At 54.4% G+C, this 19752-nt stretch overlaps 2 protein-coding genes across 3 annotated transcripts in view; one reads left to right on the forward strand and one right to left on the reverse strand.

The window, feature by feature from the left end:
- Window positions 1-15029, forward strand: part of Szt2 (SZT2 subunit of KICSTOR complex) — a 44556-nt gene extending 29527 nt beyond the window's left edge. For both annotated transcript variants that reach the window (XM_021644540.2, XM_060379717.1), the window contains 30 exons: window positions 389-541; window positions 622-724; window positions 817-922; window positions 1008-1119; window positions 2039-2157; window positions 2262-2426; window positions 2617-2701; window positions 2852-3016; window positions 3119-3286; window positions 3639-3781; window positions 4336-4502; window positions 4617-4714; window positions 4799-4931; window positions 5116-5246; window positions 5360-5460; window positions 5535-5711; window positions 5883-6150; window positions 6255-6334; window positions 6418-6543; window positions 6631-6830; window positions 8714-8804; window positions 8965-9045; window positions 9125-9199; window positions 11284-11497; window positions 11831-11984; window positions 12133-12255; window positions 12362-12767; window positions 12891-13007; window positions 14016-14084; window positions 14235-15029. In XM_021644540.2, coding sequence (XP_021500215.1) covers window positions 389-541; window positions 622-724; window positions 817-922; window positions 1008-1119; window positions 2039-2157; window positions 2262-2426; window positions 2617-2701; window positions 2852-3016; window positions 3119-3286; window positions 3639-3781; window positions 4336-4502; window positions 4617-4714; window positions 4799-4931; window positions 5116-5246; window positions 5360-5460; window positions 5535-5711; window positions 5883-6150; window positions 6255-6334; window positions 6418-6543; window positions 6631-6830; window positions 8714-8804; window positions 8965-9045; window positions 9125-9199; window positions 11284-11497; window positions 11831-11984; window positions 12133-12255; window positions 12362-12767; window positions 12891-13007; window positions 14016-14084; window positions 14235-14378 — 4274 coding nt within the window. In that variant the 3' untranslated portion in view covers window positions 14379-15029. The remainder of the gene's footprint in view (window positions 1-388; window positions 542-621; window positions 725-816; window positions 923-1007; window positions 1120-2038; window positions 2158-2261; window positions 2427-2616; window positions 2702-2851; window positions 3017-3118; window positions 3287-3638; window positions 3782-4335; window positions 4503-4616; window positions 4715-4798; window positions 4932-5115; window positions 5247-5359; window positions 5461-5534; window positions 5712-5882; window positions 6151-6254; window positions 6335-6417; window positions 6544-6630; window positions 6831-8713; window positions 8805-8964; window positions 9046-9124; window positions 9200-11283; window positions 11498-11830; window positions 11985-12132; window positions 12256-12361; window positions 12768-12890; window positions 13008-14015; window positions 14085-14234) is intronic.
- On the reverse strand, window positions 15022-17884 carry Hyi (hydroxypyruvate isomerase (putative)). Its single transcript, XM_021644542.2, has 8 exons — window positions 17652-17884; window positions 17466-17577; window positions 16098-16212; window positions 15838-15916; window positions 15689-15738; window positions 15522-15591; window positions 15296-15430; window positions 15022-15187 (listed from the first exon to the last, which is right to left on the reverse strand). Exons 1-8 carry the CDS (start codon window positions 17848-17850, stop codon window positions 15114-15116), a joined length of 834 nt encoding a protein of 277 aa, XP_021500217.1. The 5' UTR covers window positions 17851-17884; the 3' UTR covers window positions 15022-15113.
- Window positions 17885-19752: the final 1868 nt, after the last annotated feature.

A 19752-nucleotide genomic window follows, 5' to 3' on the forward strand; every position in this document is an offset into this window, starting at 1 on the left:
AGCTGCTCCTCTGCAGCCAGTGTGCACAGGCATCCAGAGCCACTTTCTTTTAATGAGCTACTGCTACAGCTTTGGTGAAGACAGTAGCTTACAGGGCCACTGGCATATGTTATGATAGGCCAGAACCCCCTGGCATCGTCTTTAGGATTGCCTTTCTCGACGTCTCTCCTTAACTCCTTCAGAGTCTCCTTAAGATAGTCCCCAAAGCGTCCATAACATAACTGGCCTCCTCAGAATGTGCCTGTGCCAAGCTCATCCTTACTAGCCAATACATTCATCTTTCCTTAGGAGATAGGTAGTCAGGCAGGGGTGAGGAATGAGGAGTAAGGAGTCTGGGGTAAGGAGCAGAGGCCTGGATATCCTGTTTGTCACGGCTGCCCCTCTGCAGATTACGCTGCTGATGAGAGCTGCGGTCCCCGAGGATACCTAGCAGCCACAATGCAGTTTGTCCCAGGCCATTTCTCCTGTGACGTTGTGTGGGGAACTGTGATCCGAGTGCATTCGCGCCTCAAGATGGGACCCAGCATGGGGGTCTCTCGGGGTATGTGATCGTCCTGAGAGGGCAGGTGGGAGTGAGAGATCTGGGGAAGCCAGTCTTCTCACCCCCTGTTACTTCTGCAGCCATCCAGGCCCTGCGTTCTGTGCTCAATGCCTTCTCTGTGGTGAACCGGAAAAACATGTTCGTTTACCAAGAGCGAGCAACAAAGGCCGTGTACTACCTTCGGTATGTGGACCCTGAGGAAATGGGTAAAGCTTGAGTCGGGGATGGCGTGGGAGGAGGCGTGTCCAAAGACCTTGCCTGTCTTTTTTTTTTAGGCTTCTGGAGACATCCTGCAGTGACCGACCGTGGGAAGGGGACACGCTGCCCCCATCTCTAGCTCTGTCTCGAAGCCAAGAACCCATCTACCCTGAGGATGCCGTGGCATGTATCACCACTCCACCACCCATTGCTCCCACACACCCTCATGCTCCCTAGAGCTGGAGCCTGACCATTGCTGTCCCCGTAGGGTCCTCGCTCTCCCCTTGACATGGCTTCCAGCCGCAGTTCAGACGCCGTTCGCCCTGTGGGCCAAGTGGACAGACATATCCAGCTGCTGGTACATGGCGTAGGGCAGGCAGGTAAGCGTCCAGTCTGCCCTGGGCTTTGTCCTCCAGAGCTTGCTGTGCTCTCAGCTTGGCTTGAGCAGGAGCCGGCTGAGACACGACAGTTCGATTGAGGTGTTGTGTGGGCAGCGGAGCCAGAAAGTCCCAGCGGAGCTGCTGGGTCCACTGACCTGAGCCCAGAGCTGGACTGGGTGAAGTTGGTGGGATCAGCTGGGGCTACACTGAACCTGAGGCATCCAGGTAATGTGTACCCGATCTCAGGCTAAAGCAGCTCACTCTGTCCTAGTTTCATTCTGTTGCTGTGATAAAACAGTAACCAAAAGCAACTTAGGCAAGAGTTTATGTCACTTGACAGGTTACATCATCAAATGGAAGTCGGGGCAGGAGCTCAGCAGTAACTTAAAGCAGACACCACAGAGGCACGCTGGTGCCAGCCCACTTACAGACTCATGCTTAACTAGTGTTCTTCAGCAGGCCGTGACCACCTGCCAGCGAATGTACAGCCCACAGTGTCCTGGGCCTCCTATACCAATTACTACTTGATAGACTAACTGATATCTTAATGTAGTAAAATCAGGGCACCCTCCCACAAAGCAGGCTGACCTGGGCACCCCCTCATTTGAGATGACCCCAGGCTGTGTCAAGCTGACAGTCAAAGATAACTGGAACACATAGCACTCTTCAGTAGTTGTAACACAATTCCAAGATTGGTGATATGAAATTTCCCATTTTTTGGATAAGGATTTTCAGAATTTTTGGTAAAATCCGTATGTCCAAAATCATGTTGAGTAGCCTGACAAAACTGGGACTCTTTGCTGGCTTCGTTTAGGTGGCCTGCATGGCCCATTGTTGTGGTTAGGCCCTTAAGGCCTGGACTGAAGATGGCTGAGTCCTCTAACAGTATCCCCCGCCTTTCTAATATGGCTCTGTTAAGGTCCTGAAATTACAGACGAATTAGTGAGGGTTCTGCGTCGGCGCCTGGATGAGGCCACGCTGGACGTCATCACAGTCATGCTGGTTCGGAATTGCAAGCTGACCCCGGCTGATGTAGAGGTCAGCTACCTCTCTGACACCAGCATCCTTTCCAGGCTCAGCCACAGGTGCTGAGGAAATCTAGTCTGGAATCCGTGCCTTCAGCTCTGTCTCTCTAACTGCAGTTCATCCAGCCTCCTGGGAGTCTGCCCTCAGAGGTGCTGCATCTCGCCCTGCCCCCATCCTGCAGACCCTGGCTTCTGGCCCTGGCCTGGTACCTCCGGCAGAACTTACTCACCTTCCTCCACTCTCCCAAGTACACAGACAGCAACAGCCGGAACCACTTCCAAGTGAGATTGCCCTCACCTGCCCACACACGTGTACCCTGCCCCCTGCACACCCAGACTGTAACTTGTCTCCAGATGCCTCCGTCGGGGGCATTGCCCATGGGCCTGTGTCTTTCTGAGCTCCCGTGCAAACCTGTACCCTGTCCTCACTGTGGACCTCTCATCTTAGCGCTTATGGCTGTTCTCTCCGTAGCATCCACTCCCACCACAGAGCGGCCTCCCTGACTTGGACATCTACTTGTATAACAAGCCTGGTGGACAGGGCACTGGCGGCAAAGGTAAATTGTGGGGCTTAGGCCTATGGCACTATACCAGGTACAAGAAAGGCTTTTTCACCTGCAGGCCAGAGAGCCTTGCTGCTGAGGAGGGTTCCAGGAGGGGCTGTGTGCAAGTGCTGGGTCTGAGCCTTCCTACGGATTTCTACCCAGGGGTTGCCTGCATCACTCTAGCCTTTGTGGAAGAAGGAGGATCCCCCATCCCCCTGGCATTGTGTTCTCCCTCTTCTCCGGGGCCCCCAGACCCAATACGAGAGGAAGAATTTGAACAACTGACTCAGGTCATTCGCTGTCCAAACATGTCGGCCAGCTCTTCAGGTGAGACAACCTGCTGGGGCGAAGTGGTCCAGCAATGCTGTGATGGCAAAGATGGTGATAAGATGGAACGCAACTGCAGGTGACCTCCATTTTTCCCTCCAGCTCAGGGTGGGTCCCCACGGCTTCGACTGGACGTGTGGGAAAAGGGGAACATTAGCATTGTTCAGCTGGAGGAGAAGCTCCGGGCTGCAGCTCGCCAGGCCCTGGCTGACGCCATCATGGAGCTGCGGCTGCTGCCCGCTTCACTGTGTACAGAAGACGCACCTCCAGGTATGCAGGTCAAGAACCCAACTCCTATGCTGGGTCCAGGCAAAGTCAGAAGTCAAGGCAGCATCGTGCTGGGCAAGGCTGCAGACATGACACTCAGAGACAGAAGCAGATGCCCATCACCTTGTCTTGCACATCAAGGTGAGGCTGTGGCAGAAGCAGAAGCATTCAGCTCCCACCCCCAACATACACACCTGAGGAGGGAGGTAACCTCAGGAGCTCATCTCACAGGTGTGTGCAGCTGTGCACAGTCAGTTCATACACTCACCATCAGAGTTGGTGTTGAGACACTTGGGCCAGGCTTGGGGTGAGCTTTTCGGTAAAGGGGATCAGTGATGGGATCCTCAATCCTCAGTGTCCACAGGAAGTCTTAAGAGTGGGTCGTTGGAAACTAAGAGCCCTGCCTGCAGAGCCAGCACCTTTCCCTCTACCCAAGTCTCGGGAGAGCCTGTGACTCCACCTAGCAAAGCCGGCCGCCGAAGCTTCTGGGATATGCTGGTAGGAAGGAAGTGGTGAAGCTGGCTTCTATTTACCTGACGGCCTTCTAGCTGCTTTAACCCTCTTCCCCTACAGCCCTTGTCACATGTCTTTTGAGATAGAAATGCTCTGTCCTCCGGATAGGAGTGACCCCAGCCATAAAATTATTCTTGTTTCTACTTTTATAACTGTAGTTTTGCCTGTTACGAATTATAATGGAAATGTCTGTGTTTTTAAATTGGTCTTAGGTGACCCCTTTGAAAGGGTTATTTGACCGCCACAAAGGGGTAGAAACCACAGTTGGGGAACTGCTGGTATAGAGTCCCAGATTACCAGCTGCCTTCACTTGCATGTTTCTAAGTGAGAGCCCTCTAAACACTAGCGCTTTACCCATGAGGAAGATGAGAGTCAGAAAAGTTAAGAAACCTGCCCAGGGCTAGGTAGTTAGCCTCCAGGGCTGAGCTATCATGGCCCGAACCAGGCCTCACTCTCAAAGCTCATGTCTGCTCCACAGTGCTCCTGTCCCTCCTTTCCTCTTCCTAATAGCCCTTCCTCATTCCCTGCACTGTTGCTAGAGTAAAACGGAAGGTGGAGATTTGGGTTCCCCCAAAACAACTGATGATATTGTCCTGGATCGGCCAGAAGATACTCGGGGTCGGAGACGTCATAAAACTGAGAATGTTCGGACCCCAGGTGGATCTGAGCGGGCACCAGGCCCAGATTCTGGAGCCCAGAGACAAAGGTATGTGTGTGGCATGGTGTGTTAGGGCAGGCCCGGGTGTGTAGACCCTGGTGGGTGCTTGACAACTGTGTGTGTCCTGGGGGCGTGGCATCCTAACTCCTGTTCCGTTTTTAGACGAAGGACAGCACAGCTGGAGGAGGGAGAGGTGGGCACTCTGCACCCTGTGTTCGCTCGTGTGGTTCGGCGCTGGATGGGATTTATGGTTCAGATCGGTGAGGCCCTGGTCCCTCGCCCATCCCTCACGCGTTGGCCTGCTTTCCGTCCTGCAGCCCTGCAGTGACTTGTCTGCCTTCCAGGTTGTGCCTCAGTGTCCAGAAGCTCCACCCACATGGTATCCCGGTTCCTCCTTCCTTCCATCCTCTCAGAGTTCACCACTCTAGTCACCTCAATGGCTGGAGATACCAGTGTCCGTGTCTTTGAGCGGCATTTGTGAGTTTGAGGTCTGGTAGGGTTGAAATGGCTCCCCCGGAGCCTTAAAAACTGGTAACTATAGTAAGCCAAACCAGTAAGGACGGGGCCAGGAGAGTTGGGCACAAGGCTCAGGAGGTACAGGCTAGGCCAGAAAATGAGGCCAGAAATTGTTTCCTTCTTACCCACTCCTTCCTCCCAACAGAGGTTCTGAGCCAGATGTCTTCAGCCCTTGTTCCACTGGGCAGCTGGGCCCAGCACCCCGCCCAGCAGCTGAGCGGCACCTTCTTCTTCTGGGAAGGAACTTCGCACAGTGGAGGAGACCAACACAGCAGGGTGAGGAGATGGTGGGCTCCAGCGACTGCCCAGCAGCTCTGACCCTGCAGGGGGAGGGTGGGATATGGGGCTCTGGCCACAGCACCCCCATTGTCTCCCTCCCCTACCTGTAGCTGCCAAAGCTGTGCAGCGCTTTGAGTCAGGAGGAGACGGAAGCCCGGGACGAGGAGCTCCCCGACAAAGGCTCCTGCTGCTAGAGGTCATAGACAAGAAGGTGAGCATGGGGTCAAGGGCTGGGATGGGGGAAGGGGTTCCGTGGCCTCACTGACCCTGACTGCTGCTCTCTAGCTTCAGCTGCTGACTTATAACTGGGCCCCAGACCTGGGTGCAGCACTGGGCCGAGCCCTGGCCCGCCTTGTACAGTGGCAGAACGCACGGGCCCATCTCATCTTCTGCCTGCTTAGCCAGAAGCTCGGGCTCTTCCACCACTGCGGCCAGCTGGACTTTCCTGTGCGCGACGGAAAGGTACCTGCTGCCCAGCTCACACCAACAGTTCTGGCTGCCGGGTGGTCAGCTGAAAGAAACTGGGAAAGGGAGACAGGCTGGGACAGAAGTGCTAGGAAAGAAAGCCCGATGTGGGATTAGGGGTTCAAGGTCAAAGGACTTGAGCGTGATGTGATCCTCCATCCCTCTCAGGAGCCAAACCCATTCCTGCTGCCAACCATGGACGTGGAGACCCTCATCCGGAACGCAAGCCCTCCACTGAGCCGCGAACAGGGCCGGCTGAGTGGGTCCACCCGTGGTGGAGGTCCCCTTTCCTTGGACACATTTCCCTTTGATGAAGCCCTGAGGGACATCACAGCTGCTCGCCCCAGCTCCACAGTTGGTCCTGTGCCCAGAACTCCAGATCCGGTCACCTACCACGGGCAGCAGTTCTTAGAGATCAAGATGACAGAGCGAAAAGGTGAGGCTCGTGGGCCAGGCAGTGGGGAGGGACAATTCCCGTGAGGACTGGGCCAGAGAGGAGGTCAGCTGTGAAGGCTGCTACCGACACCCCCCACCCCCCAGAGCTGGAGCGCCAGATGAAGATGGAGAACCTCTTTGTAACCTGGCAGCAGCGTTCCGCGCCAGCCAGCATGCCCATCAGTGTGAGTAGCCCCTCTGCATCCCCCTCAAAGGCCCCTGGCCCTTCCTGGCCCCTGTTCCCATGCTTACTGTCCTGTGTCCCCAGGCCGGGGAGTTGGAGACCCTGAAGCAGTCGTCCCGCCTGGTGCATTACTGTGCGACAGCTCTGCTCTTCGACCCAGCTGCCTGGCTACACGGTCCCCCAGAGACGTCTGCAGCCCCCGAGGGGCCGGTGAGGCTCAAGCTTTCCCAGAGTAGCCTGCGCTTCACCCCTCCAGGGAAGTCATTAGATAAAGAGCCTTAACTTCCACCCCTGCAGAGACGACATCGCCCCGAGTCGGGCTCTGGAGGTCGAGAGGCTCCCACAAGCTGCGAACCCTTGGATGTGTCTCCCCCAGGAGCCCGGGAGGAGCCGTGGCTGAAGGAGCTGAGCTTGGCCTTCCTGCAGCAGTATGTGCAGTACCTACAGAGCATCGGCTTTGTGCTGGTCCCGCTTCGGCCCCCCTCACCTGCCCGGAGGTGAATCCGCTCCTCCTTCCCTACCCACTTCTCCATCGGCCTTCCTTTCTTCGTGTGGCTCTGCTTTGACTGCTCAGGCATTGTACATGTTCAGCTCAGCTCACCACACTGGCACACACGTGAAGATCTTAAACACCTTCGTGTAGGCCGCCTGCGTGTCCTAAGAACCTCATGCGGTTTGCAGGCCTCCCAAGCGCATGCACAGACGGTGCGTTCTCACCAAGCGTGTGCCCACCCACACCTCATTTGTTCACGTGCCTGCGCACATCCATGCGTGCAGGCTCACATGCTCCTAAGCTTTTAGATCTGGGTCTTGATTCCTGTCCTGGTCTTCCTGTTGACCTTTTCACCTTGGTCGGCTTTCCCCCAGGCACCCTGTACTGGTCCTAGTTGTACCCACGACCGTGGCCTGTTCTTAGTTATACTCCACTGTAGTACCGGCAGCCTAAGTCCTGGAAAGAAGCCAGTCCTCTGTCACTACCTGCCATCAACCCTAAGCATGGCAACTCTCTAACAACCTTTCTTGTCCCAGGCCAGGTTCAGAACTTGTGTGTGTGTGTGTGTGTGTGTGTGTGCGCGCGCACGCGTGCAAAGACTAATGTGATCTCTTTTTACTGTGTAGACCTTGATAATCCATTCAAGGGTGCTTAGTCCAATTTAATGAGCTTGAGTGCTGACAGAAACACTGAGCACACACATTCAGCTCCCATTTCCAGATGAGACCATGGCACTTTGAGCAGCTGGAGCAAGAGTGAGAACACTGATGGAACTTACATGAGTGACTTGAGTACAGCTGCTGCTGATCCATCTTGCTCTCGGATGGCCAGTGAGGAGGAATGACAGTGATTTAAAAAAACAGTTTCTAGAGCATAATTTAAAGTTGGGCATTCATAGATCACAGTTTGGTGATCTCTGGGTCTAACAGCACTTCCCTTGAGGGCTAACTGAAACACTTCTGTCAGAGAGCCACTTCCATGACCAGTGAGTAGGTACCCACTGCAGGGGTAGATGGATAGCTCTGAGTGCTGTATTGAGCTCACTGATCCCAGCCTGACATCACTAATGTTAAGAACCCGAAGGACCCCACACACTGGTGCAAGGCTGGTGAGGCCCCAGCATGTGCCCCTGTGCCCCCATCTTTAAGTGTTGGCACTCCAGTTACCACTCACCAGCATGAGCCTGGTGTATCAGCTTTCATGGAACAAATGGGACCCACCAGCCCTTTTAGGCTTTCAGAGTCCCTGCTTCTCATTCTTCTTGGCTCTGAATTAAGAACTAGAAAGGGCTGGAGAGGTAGCTCAATGGTTAAGAGGGCTTGCTACCTTCCACAGGACCCAGGCTCACTTCCCAGGACCACATCAGATGACCTACAGCCACCGCTTAACTCCAGCTCTTGGGGATCTGATGCCTTCTTCTGCCCTTCACAAGCCCATGCAGGCATGTCACATACTCACACATATAGACAAGTAAACATAGTAAAAGAACAGTGGTGCTATCACTCCCTAATTTAAAGAAAACTGCTTTTCCCTCTTAGAGAACTGTCCTAACAGGGCATAGCACCTCCTAATAAAATTTCAGACATGCCTTATCTCCCTGCCCTCTGCAGACCTCCTCTCTCCAAGGTAACAGAGAAAGATGCCCAGTCTTTTGCCATCCTTACATGCACCCCTGAACACAGCTTACTTACCAGACAGCAACAGCTGCCCTGCAGCCTAGACCTGGACCCCAGCCCCATCCATGCTTACTGGGGAACCATGACCAAACCTGTCCTTCTCAAGCCTGACTCTTGCCTGTAAAACAATTCCATGTGACACGGCCTGGTGCCAGAACCCTTCAGCCCCTGGCCTGCTTCATTCACCCTCTTGTCTCTTCCTTCTCTGCAGCACCAGCCGACTCCGGGCTATGGCTATCCTTGGAACAGAGGGTCGAGGCTCCTTTTCCTGCCCTAAAGCCAAGAATGAGGGGAGCCCTAAGGTAACTCACTGTCACATAATGGTAAAGTCAGCAATGATCTGAGTTACGTTCCCATCCATACCCAAAGGCAGGGACCCTGACTCAGACTGACTTGGCTGATCTAGACCATTAATGCTAAAGCCAGGAACCCCCAGCACACGTCTCCTTTTCCTCTCTTCAGAGTGCTAGCACTGCAGTCACCACCTACCACCTGCAGCGAGCACTGCCTGGGGGCATCATCCTCATGGAGCTGACGTTCCAGGTGAGAAGTGGGAGCACCGAGTGGGAGGCGCTCCACCCTCCTCCCACACCGTCCTCACCTCATCTCACCCTCTCTTCAGGGCTGTTACTTCTGTGTCAAACAGTTTGCTCTGGAATGTTCCCGCATCCCAATGGGACAGGCTGTCAACTCTCAGGTGTGTGATGGGGACAGGATAGTATCTATGGAGGTGGACAGAGAACTCAGTCACAACCATTGCCACCCCCTGTGTGGTGGGCATTGGTGAGGGCTCAAGTGCTCACTGGACTGTGAGCCTGTCTGACTCCAGAAGGTCCAAAGCTACATTCAGCTGTAGCACCAAGGCAAGCCAGCACAGAGACGGGCCCTGCCCTATGCCAGCACAGTGTGTAACATGACATATCAGGTCAGTACCATGCAAGACCTAGTCTGATGCAAACTGGGGACAGTTGGCACTGTCTATGTAGTCACCAGAACTGTCACTTGATTATTACTATGTCCTGGTCAGTCTGTCTGGAGGACCAGGCACTCAGGACTGCGCAGTTAGTCAAGGAGCAAGTCAGGTCAGCAACCTGAAGCCCTGGCTGGCTCGGTTTGGCTCTTCGGGTTGCCCAAAGTGTCACAATAGGGCCGATGCCTTTGTTGTAAGCACACTTGCGCCTCTGGAAGATAAGGAGCCAGCGGGAGCCAGTGCAGTCAGAACCGCCTCCCCTCCAACTCGGGGAACCCCCATTCCTGTGTGACTCAACCCTCGCCTCACATGGCTGCCTTTGTTCTGAACATTGAGCACAGAGACATGGCCACGGTGTGCCGCAGGGTAATTCAGCCAGGGAAACAAGTGGCTTCATGTGCAGGGACCCACCTGGACCACAGTGCGCAAAAGAAAGCCACACTTGGGCAGGTCCTCGCTCACACTTTTCTGAGATTAGAGGGCTTCCTCCCGGTGTCCTGTCATTTCCAGAGTTGTCTAGGCCCCCTCTGTCCCTCCTCTAAATCTGTAAACCTGCTCAGGCTTTCTTTTGTTTTAGTTTTGTTTTTTGAGATAGGTCTTACATAGCCCAGGCTGTCCTGGAGTCACTATGTAGCCAGAAATGACTTTGCATTCCTTGTCCTCCTATCTCCACCTCCCAGTTGCTAGGGTCTACATGCTGGGGAGGTGGGGAGACCCTGCTCACAGTCTAGACTGCTTCAGGATGCCACTGTTCACTAAGTACTTATTGTATGTGCTGAGGGAAGAAAAGCACTTTATTTCTAGGCAAAGGAGGGGTCTGAAGGTCACAGAAATTAAGTGTTTTTACCCTGGGACACAAGCTAGTCAGTGGCAGAGTTGTTTGTCATCTGAGTTTCTGTGATACCGGTCTATATTTTGGCTCACTGCACTGCTCCTGCCTGAGATCTGTGCAGTACCTCTAAGGTGGGTGAGGAAGCTGCAGCCTACAGAGACTGGTTTGCCAAGGCCATAAAGCTAGTCTGGCTATTTCTAGTATTTGTTTGCTTTTCCATCGACTCCCAATGCTCCCAAGGGTGTCCAGATGGAGCCTGCCAGCATATTCTCCCTGTTGTTATCACTGTTGGTGGCGCGTTCCATCAAGAAAGAGCATATTCCTTTTCACTGCCTCCTTCCCTCTCTCTTCTTCTCCCATCAGTTCATGCAGCCAGGTAGGCACGCAGACTCAATCAGAGGAGGCTCGCCCTGGCCTGGCCCCAGGTGCTCCATAGGAAGCCTTACAATGAATAGTAGGAGTTACGCTCGGCGTCAGGCGGATCCGAGTTCTAGGCAGGCCACTCAGTGTGACGCGCAGAGGAGACAGCGTCCTCGGGAAGGCAGGTGAAAGCCTTGTGATAGATGACAGCCCGCCTTCCTGACTTCCACCTGATGTTCTGTGTCACTGTCTTCTAGTGTGCTCTACTCCTTCATTTCCTGTGTTGGCTCTCATCCATATCCAAAGCTTCCTGAAGGCAAGCATTGTGTCTTGCCTCACAGTACTCACTGGTACATACGTGGTAGACCATCTGTGCCACGCTCAAACGGAACAGTAAAAGGGCTTACCTACCCAGAAGGCACCAGCTCCACACAGACAGGGAGGCACAGCAGAGTGTGACAGTGTAAGAGGAAGGTTCCCCACAGAGGCTGAGCTGGCCAAGGGAGTTCTGCTGGGCCCACAGCAACAGGAGGCCCTGCCACGCTTCCTCTCTGCCCTGGAGGGAAGTATGGATTAGGCAGTTCCCACACCCTGACCCCACCTCCTGCTCCTCCCCCAGCTGTCCATGCTGTTCACCGAGGAGTGTGACAAGGTCCGTGACCTGATGCACGTGCACTCCTTTAGCTACGACTTCCACCTGCGCCTCGTGCACCAGCATGTGCTCGGTGCCCACCTGGTACTGCGGCACGGCTACCACCTCACCACCTTCCTGCAGCATTTCCTGGCCCACCACCCTGACGGACCCCACTTTGGCCGAAATCACATTTACCAAGGTCAGTGCTCAAGGGCAATTCAGCAAGACTAACACAGAAGAGCCACACTGATGGGCCCGCCCTGGTAAGACCATGTGTCGCCGTGTCATGTCCTTGCTTTCAGTCTTTGACTGTCTCTGAAGTTTGTCACAGGTGGTTTCAGACCAGCATTAGGGCCTGTGGTCTTTGTTATGCTGGCCTCTGTTCTGAGTATTTTATCCCATCTTAACAGCATTCCACAGGAGCTTGGGGACTCCCCAGGAAAGCAAAACCTTAGTGTTCCCATCCCCTGCTGCAGCAGCTCAGGGCGCTTGTCCCAGGTTCGGTGTCTGTTTCCTGTAACTTGTCTCACAGGGACACTGGAGCTCCCCACCCCACTCATCGCTGCCCACCAACTGTACAACTATGTGGCTGACCATGCCAGTTCTTACCACATGAAGCCACTTCGAATGGCCCGGCCCGGTGGCCCAGAGCATAATGAGTATGCCCTGGTGTCGGCCTGGCACAGGTAAGGCTGCGAGGCAGCTTCCAGCACAATAGGGCCGAGGTGAGGGCCACGCTTGGAGTAGGGAGATGCATATTTTCTTGGGCACAAGGTTTGGGACTGGTTTCACTCGAGCCTCAGAGTTGGCATCTCTCCCACCCCACCCACACAGCTCTGGCTCCTACCTGGACTCTGAAGGACTTCGCCATCAGGATGACTTTGATGTGTCTCTGCTTGTCTGTCACTCTGCTGCACCCTTTGAGGAGCAGGGAGAAGCTGAGCGGCATGTTCTGAGGTCAGATCTCTTACCTTGAATGTACCCATTTTTCAGATTGCCCTCTTCTCCTGTCCCTAAGTTTTGTTGTACCATTCTCCCACTCTCCTGCCCCTCCCTTCCCCAGGCTTCAGTTCTTCGTGGTGCTCACCAGCCAACGAGAACTTTTCCCAAGACTCACTGCTGACATGCGCAGATTCCGGAAACCATCCAGGCTTCCCCCAGAGCCAGAGGCTCCTGGGAGCTTGATCGGAAGCCCTGGGGAGGCCTCAGGGGTTATGCTGGCCCCAGGGCCAGCTCCTCTGTTCCCCCCACTGGCTGCAGAAGTGGGCATCGCCCGGGCCCGGCTGGCCCAGCTGGTCAGGCTGGCTGGCGGGCACTGCCGGCGGGATACCCTCTGGAAGCGCCTCTTCTTGCTGGAGCCACCAGGGCCTGACCGGCTAAGGCTGGGGGGGCGCCTGGCCCTGGCAGAGCTGGAAGAGCTCTTAGAGGCTGTCCATGCCAAGTCCATTGCGGACATTGACCCCCAGTTGGTAAGGCACCTGACTCCACAAGGACTACCATTGCTTCCTGCAGCTCTGTGGGTGGCTGGGTTGGAGGGAAAGCCTCTTGGGTGACCCTGGAGAGGTAGGCTCAGGCCTCTGGTCCCTCCCCAGGACTGTTTCTTGACCATGACGGTTTCCTGGTACCAGAGCCTCATCAAGGTTCTCCTGAGCCGATTCCCCCAGAGCTGTCGCCATTTTCAGAGTCCAGACTTGGGAACCCAGTACCTGGTGAGTCCTACTGGCCCCAGTCTAAAAGGAAAACCAGTGGAAATCCTCACCTGATATAAAAGAACCATTCAGAGAACAAACCCCACCAAACAAACTCCGCCTTACACTGTTGTCTTGCCAGAGTTGGACCACACCAACAGCCTGTGAAACCTCTGAGTACATGATAGCTGGGAAGTGACATGCCTTCTCCCAGTGTGGCACTCAGACTACTGAAACACACACACTCACCCCCCCCCACCACCACCACCACTGACTCGGGATCTGTGTCTCAGCAATGCCCCCAGGAGGCCTGTGCACACTGGTGTGAAGGACAGGGAGAGAGAAAGTGCTAGTGATATGTATGTATGTGACAAACTAAAAAGAGTAAAAGATGGGCCCATCTGTGCTTAGGAAGAGGATTCAAGAGAAGACTTGGAGTGAGAAAGTAGGAGTTGTGAGCCTGGCAATGAGCCTGGAACAAGACTTATCTCTGGTATAGCACAGGTCATCCAGAGAAGCCAAGGCTGCAGCAGGGCAGGCAGAGGGGCACTTGGGCACCAGTGATGGGAGCACTAAAGCTGGCGCGATCAGAAGAAGGGTGATGAGTTTGTGGGGCAGGTTGAGCCTGTGGTCCATGAGGTATGTGGACGTCCATGATCAAGACAAAGATGTGGGCCACAGCCACATAGTAGATGGTACAGAAGCCCCAAGGAGAAATCACCCAGTGGTAGATCCCAAAGCTGAGTGCTAGGGGCAGCTGATGTCTATAACAGGCTGGAGGGTTAGCGCCAAGGATCTGAAACCACCCTTCACTGATTGGCTTCCCTAGCATGGCCTCTACAAGATTCTAACAGGTAGAGACCCAGGGTGGCAACCCCATCCTGAGTGACCCAAGCTTGCAGATAGGGTCAGACACAGTGAGGGGAGGAGGCCGCCCCCTCTGGCCTCCATGAGAAGCCCTTCAGGAGGGCTCACCCCCACTCAGGGAAGACCAGCCTCACTCCTTTTCTGTTTCATCGTTCGCTTCAGGTTGTGTTGAATCAGAAGTTCACCGACTGCTTTGTGTTAGTGTTTCTGGACTCACACTTGGGAAAGACGGTGAGAACGGAAGGCAAGGGGTTCCATGGGGCTGTACCCCAAGTTCTCCACCTGAGCCTTCTGAGCTTGCGCTGCCATCCTTCTGTATGTAGCCAGCCCTCTGTCCTCTCCACGGCCCCTCACACTGCACCTCTGTCATGTTCCCCGCAGTCTCTGACCGTGGTTTTCCGAGAGCCTTTCCCCGTGCAGCCCCAGGACAGTGAGAGCCCCCCCGCCCAGCTGGTCTCTACGTACCACCACTTGGAGTCTGTCATCAACACAGCCTGTTTCACCCTCTGGACCCGCCTCCTCTGAGAAAGTGGACCACTATCTTCGTTGGTTGAGTCAAGCTTACCCACCTGAGGCAGGACAGACTGGCACTCAGACACAAAGTGACACCAAAGGGTTGTGGCTGTGTCTGGGGAACTGCTGCTACAGCCTGGCAACAGGGACTGCCCTTCTGAACAGCTGCTGAGCAGCCTGGACTCACCTCAGGGCCCTGGGCACTTCCCTTCAGAAGAGAATGCCTCCTTCCCGCCTACCCAGTGGAGTCCCAGGGACCTTCACGTGAGCTGGCAAGCACTCACCCCTTAGAGCGCTGCCAGTGACCTGCCTCCCAGTGTGTCCCTGTCTGCCACCCTCATCCTTGGTCCTCCGGTCTTTGTTCCTACTTGGCCATCACTGTTGACGTTACCATTGAGATAAGACATTGGCTCTAATCTTGGCTCTGCCTCTCAAGCACCTGTGACCAGTGTTTACCTCCTCCCACCGCCACTGGACCTTTGGTTCCTCATCGACAAATGTGGAGGGCTCAGAGACTCCTGTGTCCACAGCAACCCTGGTAGCAACTGGAAGATTTGAGCTTGGAACTGTGTGTCCCTTCTCAGTGGGAGGGAATTAACCCACGGACATTGAAGCATTAGACACTGTGTGTCCCCACCGATATAATAAACACATATGAAAGTGCTCAGTGTGGTTTTATTTCAGAGGAGGGCCCCTGGGGTGCCCACCCACTGCCCCCAGAACAGCATGCAGGTGCCGAGCAGAACCTTACTGGCCAGTCCGTGGGTGGCCCCGTCTGCCCCAGTATGAACGTAGCCAGCTCAGACCCTCAACCGTGTCTCCTGCAGTAAAAGTGAGGCAATGCTATCTGAACCCATAAGGGAAAGGACAGACCCTGTCCAACCCCTGTCCCTCCAGAGTCCCCTTCCCCCAGCTACTGACAGCCTCACCTCGAGGCCGATACTCGCAGCCCACAAATCCTTGGTATCCCTCATCTTCTAGCAGCTGAAACAGGTAAGAAAAGTCCAGTTCTCCAGAGCTCCCTGGCTCCCCTCTATCTGGAACCTGTGCCACCTGCACGTGTCCTAGGGACGGAAGGGGAGAGACGTAAGGCATCGAGGAGTGGAATGGACAGCAAGCATAAGAAAGAGCAGCAGGCCAGGAGGAAGCCCTTACCAACGATGGGCAGGAACTCCCTGATGTTTCCTGTCAGGTTTCCATCCATGATCTGCCAGTGGAATACGTCCTGGGGAAGAGAATGTCAGAACCCTCAGTGTCCCCACGATTCTTCCCACACTGGAAGACATGTATGCCTTCTGAAGAAGCACCCATTTTCCACTCACCATTTGCAACTGAAGGTTGGGTCTCCCAACCTTCTGCAAGATGGCTGCCGCTGCGGTGGGTGAGGGGGGAAGCCAGGGAGATAAGCTGTGAGACTTTAGAACATGAGAATCAAAGAGGACTAGGAGGTGGCGTAGGATTGGGTTCCTACCCTGCTGGGGTGTGTCCAGGAAATAGTGGGGGTCCGTGATTCTAGTGTTAATGGGCTCCAGCAGTCCCACGAGGTTCTCCTGGAACCATGATGGAGGCTGTCAAGGGTTCCTCCCCACATCTGTCCCAGTCTGTCCCTGGGCACCAACCTCATCTGTTTCTCTGATCTGTGTTGTTGCTCAGATTTGTACCTCATCTACTGTCCCCACTGTTGTACCCCCTCCATCCCCAGCACATTAGGTATGTGTTTCCACCTCTTACCTGGCCCAACACCCCAGCTGCATGCCTCAGGTTCTCCAGAAAAACTGTCTCCATCTCATCCTTGACTGCAGCTCGGTCAGCCCCTTGGGGTACTCGGCCAGCCATCAAGTGGATCCTGTGGAGAAGGAGGTAGGGGAGAGCTCATGCCTCCCTACGCATCCTTTTTTTAGATACCCTCTGACTCTACCAGCCTCACCCCGTTCTCCCGGGTCTTCTCTCCAAACCATCTGGGGTATGATGCAGCCTCCCACCCTTCTGGCAGCCCAAGGCGGGTCACGCATGCCTTCTTCCAGTCAGCCCATCAGGGCCTTCTTGCCTGATGGGTTATGGAATACATGTATTATGTATTCCCTCCTATACTTTTTTTTTCTGCTTTTGAGACAGGGTCTCTGTGTAACCGTTTTAGCTGCCACCCTGTGCTCTTAACCACTCCCTTCCCTGTTCCTTCTCAGCCCATAAGCATGCTTGAGGCTCACTTTTATTTATTTGTTCGTATTTTTTTAAATGTATCTGTGTGTGTTTTACCTGCATGCATGTATGTATGTGTACCTCGTGCATGCCCTTGGGGCCAGAGGGTGTTGGCTGCCCTGTTACTGGATGTGTGATTGTGAGCTGCCAAGTGGGTGCTGGCAACCCCATCCAGGTCCTCTCTGCAAGAGCAACAAGTGCTCTTATCCGCGGAGCCATCTCTCCAGCCCTGAGGCTCACCTTTTAACAATGACTTTGACCCTTGCCCTTTGAGAGAGTCGCGTTGCTTAACCCTGCTTCCTCTCCTTAGATCTTAAGTCTTCCAGAGTGCTGTCTGCCCCTAGCTGACCAGCGGCGGGCCTCATGCTGCCGGCTGATTCCCAGCACTTCTACTCAACTCTGTAGGGTCTGACATGTACTCCCTCGGCCCCATCACATCACCTCACATCCCCAGCAACACCTAGCTCCCACAGGCCCTTCAGGTGTCCAAGCCTCTGGAAGTCAGTATTCACTTCCTCCAGCCTCATTAACTCAGCTGGACACAACAATCCTCTCGGCCGGGCCACAGCCTCCTTGCCTAAAGAGCTTACCTCTCCCTCCAAGGTGGATGTGTGGGCCTGCCAGATTCAGTTCCTGCACCACTGTCTACAAACAGCTTTCTTCTACTCAAGGTTAGGTGCCCGCCCTCCTCCGCCCCCAGCTTTCTCCTCCTTGTTAGCTCCCTAGCCAGACTCCACCGCCCAGCGGGGGATCCCGGTATGAGGTGAGCACCGCTGAGTACCACTGACAGATGAAATACACAAAGCAGCCTGCAAAGACCGCGGCTGCAGCGGTGTCTCCACTCGGAGCGCCGCCCGGCCCGACCTTGTAGTCCAGGGAGGGCAGGGCAGGGCAGGATACCTGGGGCAGCCCAGGGCTTTGGCGTACAGCACAGCCTGCTCCAGGCCCTCTCGGAAGGCCGCCTGTCTCCCGGGGACGGCCCCGAGCCCCATCTCGCCCTTCTCTTGGTCTCCTGCGGAAAGGACCAGCGTCAGCGCGGAGCCGGGCTCCCCGCCGCCCTCGCCGCTCCCCGCCCCGGGCGCGCACCCCGCGGCGTGTTGATGAGCACCAGCCGCAAGCCCGCGGCCCGGGCCGCGCTCGCCAGCGCCTGGGGCGGCTCGGCGTACGGCCAGGCCACCTCGGCCGCCTCGAAGCCCGCACGGCCCGCGGCGTGCAGCCGCTCGGGGAGCCCGGGCAGCTCCGGGAACAGCCAGGAAACATTGGCGGAGAAGCGGAGCGGAGCCATGCGGGCGGAAGGCGGCGGCGGGGGCGCGGCCTCCACTCGGGAAGTCGGGCAACCGGCGGGGGGCGGAGCGAGGCCGCCCCAGCCCGCTTCAATAAAGGGAAAAGGAGCTGTTCGTTAAGTGATATAGGAAAATTGTGAACAGAAAGCTTTGTTTGAGCCAGAGTCTCCAATTGTCACACATTCTGGCCGTCATCCTCCTGCCTCAGCCTCCCTATGTGAGAGTACAGGCCTAACCCACCACAGTTGGATCTTTATGCCAGCAGCTATCACACCGCCGGCCCATCGGTTTTATTTTCTTACAGACTAAACACTAAATGAGCATTGTTTATTTCCTCAGAAAATTCAGATCATGTGTATAGTTTTATCTTTTTTCAAAGGACGATCTATTAGCATTCACCCGCGTTCTTCAATACTCTTCAAAGTCATGCCGATCGCTCCTTATTGTTGCACTGCACACTTAGACAACCCATAATTATCATCATATCGCTGTGGATGATGTGTGTGAGAGAGAGAGAGTAAATGAGTTTGTGTCCGCACGCATGAGCGCTTGTAGGAACCCTTTAAAACACCTCTGGGTGCCCATTTCTGCATCTTTTTCTTAGGTTCCCTTTCCAATGATGTCCATCCCAGTGCTTGCCAGCCCTGGATGTTTGTCCACCCCTGCTGTACCAGGGTTATTGCTCTAAGCAGCTGGGAGCGGGATGGTCTCCGCCTCCACCCATTGGGTCATGGGAAGATACCCAGGGGCAACCAACCTGGCCAATCAAGATTCCCTTATCTGGACTTTGGTTTGCCAGACGATTAGGTCTGTGGGAAACAGATAGATGATAGGTAGGAGGTAGGTAGGAAGGTAGATGACAGATAGATAGATAGATAGATAGATAGATAGATAGATAGATAGAGCAAAAACACAGCTTACTGGTCACTTAGAATTATATAGCCCCAAAATAGAAACAGGCTTATTTTTTTTGAATTATTTTTACTTTACTTGTGTGGGTGTTTTGCCTGCGTGTATGTCTGCACGTCACACATGCAGAGCCTACGGAGGCCACAAAAGAGCCCCGATCTCTGAACTAGCTGTCGTGTAGTTCAGAGAACTGGGAACTAGACTTGGGTCCTGCGGAATAGCAGGCAGTGCTGTCTCCCCCACCACTTTAAACTCTTGATAGCTATGCTGTCGTGCTTTCTGAAAGGTGATTTGTAAGGATTGTGTGCACCTATAATGCCAAATACTTAGGAAAGTGAAACAGGGGTACTGTGAGTTCAAGGCCAGACTAAGCAATATAGCAAGGCCTTGTCTGAGAAAAAGAAAGGAAACTAGGCTGTGGTGGCACACTCCGTTAATCCCAGCAGGTAGATCTCTGAGTTCGAGGCCAGCCTGATCTACAGAGCTAGTTCTAGGACAGCCAAGGCTACACAAAGAAAGAAAAGGGAGGGGGGAGTTAAAAAGAAAAAGAAAGAAAGAAAAGAGTTTTAAAACGTAACTTTATACCCCTCCATAAGTAGAATTTGTAGTCACCTGCACAAGGATCTGGGAATTAAAAGAGACAGAGAACACGAAGAAGTGACGCCAAGACAACGCTCTGATCGAGGCACCATCTTTATTACAGAGTAAATCACTTATATAGGTTTCCAAGTAAACATATCCAAGCAAAACAGGAAACTTAACCAAGCAAAACAGGAGGCTTAACTGGGCAAATCAGGAGGTGTCTGTTGAAAACAACAAGAATAGGGAGCAGGTCCAATGGAATGGCTACCTCAAGAATTCATTTCAGTTTGCTCTCTGAGAGGTCCAGGGCCCCGAGCCAACACCAGGGTCCAGGCTCCACCAGTCCTTAAGCCTCGAGCTTGGATGTTCCACTTCTGCAGCTCTGCCTCAAGGACTGGCCACCAGGCCACCCA

This window comes from Meriones unguiculatus, chromosome 3 (genome assembly GCF_030254825.1).
Source record: "Meriones unguiculatus strain TT.TT164.6M chromosome 3, Bangor_MerUng_6.1, whole genome shotgun sequence".
Classification (NCBI taxonomy): domain Eukaryota; kingdom Metazoa; phylum Chordata; class Mammalia; order Rodentia; family Muridae; genus Meriones; species Meriones unguiculatus.